Source organism: Hibiscus syriacus, unplaced genomic scaffold (assembly GCF_006381635.1).
Source record: "Hibiscus syriacus cultivar Baekdansim isolate YM2019G1 unplaced genomic scaffold, ASM638163v2 tig00110988_pilon, whole genome shotgun sequence".
NCBI lineage: Eukaryota > Viridiplantae > Streptophyta > Magnoliopsida > Malvales > Malvaceae > Hibiscus > Hibiscus syriacus.
Window position 1 is genome coordinate 179985 of NW_024062942.1, and position 7341 is coordinate 187325.

The 7341-nt window shown below is 35.9% G+C and overlaps 2 protein-coding genes across 2 annotated transcripts; one reads left to right on the plus strand and one right to left on the minus strand.

Annotated features, from left to right (window-relative positions):
* Positions 1–692, plus strand: LOC120148953 (deSI-like protein At4g17486). The gene is made up of 2 exons (XM_039161911.1): positions 1–164; positions 445–692. The coding sequence occupies exons 1-2, from the start codon at positions 32–34 to the stop codon at positions 690–692; spliced, it is 381 nt and encodes a 126-aa protein (XP_039017842.1). The 5' UTR covers positions 1–31.
* Positions 693–1230: 538 nt separating this feature from the next.
* On the minus strand, positions 1231–1872 carry LOC120149039 (zinc finger protein 1-like). The gene has a single exon (XM_039161965.1). It carries the CDS (start codon positions 1870–1872, stop codon positions 1231–1233), a length of 642 nt encoding a protein of 213 aa, XP_039017896.1.
* Positions 1873–7341: the final 5469 nt, after the last annotated feature.

The following is a 7341-nucleotide window of genomic DNA, read 5'->3' on the forward strand; positions in this document are numbered from 1 at the left end:
AAAAAACTGGGTACTCCCTGAAAAAAAGAAAATGTTGTGTCGTAAGAATTGGAGTTGTGTGGAAACAGGATCTGAACCAGTGTATCTGAACGTGTATGATCTAACGCCAATTAATGGCTATGCTTACTGGTTCGGACTTGGGGTTTATCATTCTGGTGTTCAGGGTTAGTTTTCCTACACCCTTGCTACTGTCGACATTCTACAATCAACTTTCCCTCTTGTGTTTTTTGGGATCTAAAAATGGTTTTGGGTTTTCTTTTCTTCCTTTTTACTAAATCTTTGGAAATGATTCCTTTCTCAGATTCTGTTTCCTTCATTCTTAGATCCAAGAAAAGAAAGTTGAAAACCTTAGCTGAAGTGAGTTTGAAGAAAATTATACTTTTTACTTGCTTTCCTTTTTCTGCTATATGTCTTTAAGAAAGTTTTTCTTTTTTGGGGTGGCAGTTCATGGGGTTGAATATGCGTTTGGGGCTCACGAATATCCAACAACTGGGATATTTGAGGCAGAACCCAAACAGTGCGATGGGTTCACCTTTAGGAAATCAATTTTGATCGGGAAAACGGAGTTGGGTCCTGCGGATGTGAGGGGAGTTATGGAGGATTTGGCCGATGAATTCAAAGGAAATGCTTACAATTTAATCACCAAAAACTGTAACCATTTCTGCAACGATGTTTGCATCAGGTTGACTTGAATTTCACCCCAGTATTTTTTTATAGAAGTGAATGTCGAAACCATTCGGATCAGAAGTGCGCAACCATCTGCGGAAGAGATGACAGACCACACTTCTTCCAAAGTAAACGGTCTGATTTAATTTAGGAATAAACTGTTTAATTTCTGATAAAAAAATAATAATTCAGCTGTTATTATTTGAAATTCAAACAGTCCTCAGCAGCCTATAAATATCAGTTGATATCTTTCACATTTTCCATTTGTTTCTTTCAAAGAGAAATTCCTCAAGAATTTTCTCTAAAAAGATAGTATCCGCGCGGACGTGTCGAAGACACGTATGACCACGACCACGACCACGACCACGACCACGACCACGAGCCGAGCCGAGCCGTGCCGAGCCGAGCCGAGCCGAGCCGAGCCGAGCCGAGACGAGACGAGACGGACGGACGGCGGCGGTGCGCGAGAGCCCCCCTTGTTCTCTATCACTCAACAAGGAAGTGGAATGTCAAGCCTTAAATACCATTCCCAATAGTGTTTCCAACACTATGTGGGATTGAGCATTACCAACAGAAATGGTTAACAGTATCCCACAAAAATCCAGCCATTCCCTCCGTGGGCGGACCGAACTTCCCTACACGGCCTTGGAATGTACCAGTGGCACTAATCCCCATTGAAAGATGGCGATCAACGAGGCGTCTAGACCATCCATTATGCCATGGAGCAAAAGTGGGCTTGTGGATCATGGAGTGCTCCCCAACTCCAAGTGGTTTATTCAAGGAACAATACAGAGGAAGAGAAGCCATGCTATAATGTTGACCGAAATCGCCACGGCCAATCCGCTGGCCTCGTTTGGTCAGTGTTCTTTCTCGTTTATGTGCATTTTGGTGGCCTCCCAGAGCCTGTGAACTGTAAAATTTTCTTTGGCAATAGTTACATGGAAATACTCTAGGCTCAGTTTCATTACCTTGGTCTTGATCATGATCAGAGGACGAGTCCACAACCTTGAAACAGTCTACGAAATTCAGCTCAGGCTTCGATTCTTGATTGGAGAGGCGCAGGTCCAATACGAGATCATCTTCTTTCTTGTCTTCTTTGGGGGTAGTATCCATGGAGGTTCTGGCGGTTGGTGTTGGGCCATTTGAGGCTGAAACGATGGCTGAAGTTTCAGAGAGACAAGGCTCAGATGGTATTTGAGGCTCCATTTTTGGGTGTTGAGAAATTAGTTTGTCGTGGGGTTGATGAGGGAAGGAAAGGATTTAATAGAAAGAGAGGAACTGTTGATGTTGTTTACTTAATAATGCAACCGGACAATCCATATATATATATATATATATATATATATATATATATATATAAATGAATGGACAATTATTCATCTTAAAAAATTAATTTTTATATTTTATTAAGGTCAATTTTCGTTTCTTCAAATTTTATAATTTGTTTATCATTAAAATTTTATAAATTTACTTTCTTAACACAAAATTATACGTTTATTTTCATATGTGTACGATTTTATATAGGGTCATTATATTATAGTTACAAGGTCTTAAAATGCTAAGAGAGAGAAAGAATGAAAGGGAAAGGGATAGGGAAAAGAGAAGAGAGAAGAGAGGTTAATTAATAAGATGTGTATTTTATCAAACATTTAAAACTTATGTTATAATTATTTGTAGAATAGTGTTAATATTTTTTTTAAAAAATATGTGTTAATTTTATTTTTAGTATTGTGTTGGTTTTAGGTCCCTTACATGTAGCTGATTGGAACCGTAAGACACATTCGGTCATTGATATGGTTCAGAAGAGGCACTTAATTGGTATTGATTTATAATCAATATTGATATGCATGGACGTAAAATTTAATATATTAAAATAAATTAATTTATAAACTTTTAAATTAAGACGAATTAATAAAATTTTAAGAAAAATAGATCATCAATAAAAGTATATAAAATATGTTGAAATTTAAAAATTTTAAAAGTAACAATGAGTCTTAATTATCCTTCATTCATTTGCGTCCACAGTCTATTTGAAACATGGGTGATTGAGTGTATGTTAGATTCCAGCATTTCAAGGTGTTAAGTGTCTTTGTCCACTTAAAATATTCTTCTATATATTTTTAAAATGTTTATATTACAATATAAATTTCCTGACTTTATTTCTATATATGTATTGAAAGTAAAGATGGACGAAGAGGAACACACTAGAGCTACTTCCAACCCGCACTAACTTCTTTTAAAATGGAAAACTCAACTTGCCTTTTAAAAATCAAAAGGAGAAAAAATCGACCCTTTGAGTTCGGCTAATAAACCATTTGACAGATATGACCAATATCGAGGAGCCGTACACAGCAGCTGTAAAATAATGCTGATTGGAGGTGTTTTCCTGAAAAATCACCGGTGATCGGTATATTTATCGATTTAACACCGGTCAGATTATATTTTCTGATCTAATATCCGTAGCAGTAAAGCGCGCCCCCTGCACGCGCTATACGCTGACATGGGTTACATGTGGTTATAGCGCGGCATCTGATCCGCGCTATACGCCACGTAGGGGTATAGCGCGGATCAGGGGCTGCGCTATACCTGGTTATCTGACACGTGGGGTATACGCCACATTTCTTTATCGATGAGGCTGATGTAATCGTATCCTTCCTCGTTCTTCGCCCGTAAATCTTGAAGCATTGATTCAAACGTTCGAGAAAGTAGTTCGTAACATGATCAAAAAAATGTATAACTTACTAACTTGCTTTCTTTGCAAAATTAAAATGATCAAAAAATGTATAACTTACTAACTTGTTTTCACTTACCCATGCGCACAATTAATTGACGCTCATCATTCTTTTTGTACCTTTTATGATAGTTCGCAGCAATGTGTCGGAGACAATACCTATGTTGGACAAAGGGTGGTTGCCACATTGGACTCAAAGACTCCATTGATGCTTTGATCCCAGCTCTGCGATCTGAAATGACACAGATGTTTTCCCTCGTGATAACATGTGCACGTAAATTTCGGAGGAAAAAAGCTCAAGAATTTGTATCTTCTCATTCGACAAGAGAAAAAGCAACTGGAAGAATGTTGCGATTGCCATCTTGGACAACTGTCAATAATAAAACTTGCTTGTATTTTCCATACAAGAAAGTCCCGTCGATCTGGACCACAGGCTTGCAGTATTTGGCAGCATTAACGCACTGTGGGTAACTCCAAAAAACCCGGTAGAATTGACTTCGAACACGAAGAACTCGATCATTATGGTATGCATAGGAGGTTTTGAAGTCCACAATTGTCCCAGGATTCAACGTCCGCACCAGCCTAAACCAACCTGGAAGTTCGTTGTAAGATACATCACATTCGCCATGAAGTTTGACAATGGCATTTTGTTTTGCCAACCAAGCTTTTTTATAGGAGACATTGTACCCATACTGCAATTGTATAGTTGAAATCAACACTGCAACAACTATATGAGAGCTTGCTTTTACCATGGGCATGATGGCTTGGCATATCATTTCAGAGTCCAAGTTGGGATGATCTTGGTTGACCCCTCCAGCACAATATGTATGAGGACCGTTGTATATTGTTAGTTCCCATATGTTGTTTATCCTCTTCATTATCGATACGCGAACCATCCAATTACATCCGTTTTCGCGTCGGGCACAGTAGCATACATATTTTTCGGTCGACGATCGGTTGACTCTGGACTGAACAGAATTACGGATATTGTAATTTTTGATAGCCATCATCGCTTCTTCTTTGCTTGAAAACTCCATGCCTAAAGATAACTCACCATTATTTATTGATGAGTAATATCCATAGTCACCGAGATGAGGCATATCCGCAAATTCTGGCCTGTACATTGCACCATAATCAACTTCATACATGTGTGCAGGAGGGTCAGTTTGTGTCATATTTCCTAGAATTTCATCTACATCATCATCATCGGAGTTGAATTGCGGTGATTCTGGGTGAATGAATAGTCCAGTCTCAGCACCATCCACACCAGGCTCACGAAGCGGTTCTTCTGGTGGAGATGATGGTTCCTCCATGCGCTCCACATTTAGGTCGAAGAACCTACTACTTGCATGTCTTCCCCTTGAACTAGAAGGCATATCGACATTGAGATCGAAAAAGCTCGCAGTCGAATGCCTCCCCCTGGAGCTTGAAGCCATCGTGTCAAATGGAAACTGCACAGATTGTTGCGTCAATGGCATCTCCATATTAACGTCAAAGAAATTTGCAGATGAATTGTAACATCCTCAATACAGGGTTAGTGACCAAATTGTAAAGTTTTAGAATTTGGTGACTAAAGTATAAGAATGAAATAGTTCAATGATTATTGAATATATATGATGAAGGTTATTTTGTAATTATTAAAAGAAGCTAAGGGTTAAATGGTCATTTGATCAGAAAGATTTTTATCTTTCTTTTAAAAGGTAATATAAACGTGGGAAATGAGAAACATCCAGAGTTCTCTTCTCCTTTCTTCTTCTTCATACGTGGGAGAGCCAAGCTAAAGGTGAGTTTTCTTGTGGATCAAATTCTTGATGAATTTAAGGTTGCTTATTGATCCTTAGATAATAACTAAGCTTAAGGAAAGCTTAGATTATCTTAAAACTATAAGATGAGGAGTAGATGAAGAATTAAAGAAAGGAAGTAGAAAAGTGAAATCTTGAAGTAGAGTTCATTGCTTAAATTGGAAGTTAAATTTGACTTGTCAATGGTTAAATTAAGAGATTTGGAGTGATAGAATTGGATTTAGAACATATAGAAAATTTGGTATGATTCTTGAATCTCATAAAGAAGATAGGATTTTGAGGTTAAAGATGATTTACATGGATATAAGTTGGTTCAAGTAATGGTAATTGAGTTTAATGTCAAAATAGGGGCTTAGAATAGAAGAATTAAGGGAAGAGTTGATGATTTACGTGCTAAAATGTCAGTTCTGGGCAATGTGCATCGATGCACATTCATTGTGCACCGATGCATCGATGATAAATACCAGAAATTGTTTAAGGTGCATCGATGCATGAATTTAAATAGAAAACATCGAATAGGATTTATGCATCGATGCATAAGGAGTGCATCGATGCATCCCCATTAAATACAAACACCGAATAGGATTTATGCATCGATGCATGGTGTAGTGCATCGATGCATACCTTCATTAAAAGATGAAATTGACTTTTCTTTGAGACTAAGGAGTGATAGTTTCGAATATATCAATCAGTATACTGATAAGTATTAATGTATTATTATGTAGATATAGAATGAAAGCTTGTTCCGGAACAAACTAAGGATTAGGATTGATTCAAACAACGAGGCCCAGGTGAGTGCATATTCAATAGTATATGATGTGCGATGGGAATAAGACTTGCGATGAGTCTATTTTCTGAAGTGTTACACATGAATGCATGATTAAAGGCATGAATTGAATATGCATGTATGTATGCTTGATTATATGGATTGATCTGTTCTTTTATGTGTTAGGTGAGAAAGTATAAGTGATTACATAAGAAAGGTTATGAATTATATGAGATATAAACTATGTGATCATAGTAAATATAATTATATTATTATATGATAAGTGAAATAAGCTAGATAATATTGATCTATAGGATGATGTGAGAATAGTACACTAACTAGGAAATTTGAACATAAATGATAATATGAACATATAAGATAAGCTAGATGAGAAAGATTCATATGTTTAAATAAAACTATAACACAGGGGTTGTATGATAGAAATTTATGAAGCTATATGAGAAGATTATAAGAGTTATATGAAATTGAATTAAGTAAACAGATTAGATTATATACATAAAGAAATAATAGAAGTGAGATGTGTTATAAGTCTGACATAGATGAATATGAATATGAATTATAAGAGTGCTATATGATTTATATTAGGATAAATCTTGAGAATATATATATATAGGTAGATATGAAATGAAATGAGTTATATGAATACATAATTATGTGATGAAATGGTGGATTACCTGAACATGTGAATATATATATATGTCTAAGAGAATGTATAAGATTAAGTTATAAGAAATGTGACTATAAGTATATGTGCTCTAAGTGATATGACTTATAGGTATTTCTATTATAATGTTACATGATATGTTATGTATGTTAAATGAATTATGTGATGGTATAAGAAATGATATGAAATATATATGTGAAAACAAGTATATGTTATGAGATAAGACCTATGACTATAAACTACGTGAAAGTGTTCTAGGTGTTTCTATATGTTATATGAAGTATATGATCTTATGTGAACAAGATATGATAAGTATGTTTACATGAATAAATGTGATTGGGTGAGAAATGATAGAAATTATACAAGAACATGAGATATGTGACATGTGAATTATATGGAAATGATCTATATGTAAGTGAACTATGTGACTATGTGATAATATGAAAAGAAGCTATGTGATACGTGATATGTGAAAGTGAATTACATGTTTATGTGAATATTTGAAATGAAATAAATGATAATGCCCATGTTATGTGTCATGAGAGCTAGGGGTATAGTTGGCATGCCAAGAGTCGAGGGTCTACGCGGTCCTTCGGGACATATGTATATTCTTTGGAACATTTATGAGGTCTTTGAGGCACATACTTGGTCCTTAGTATATGTATATGATTCTTAAGGAATAATATGTGGT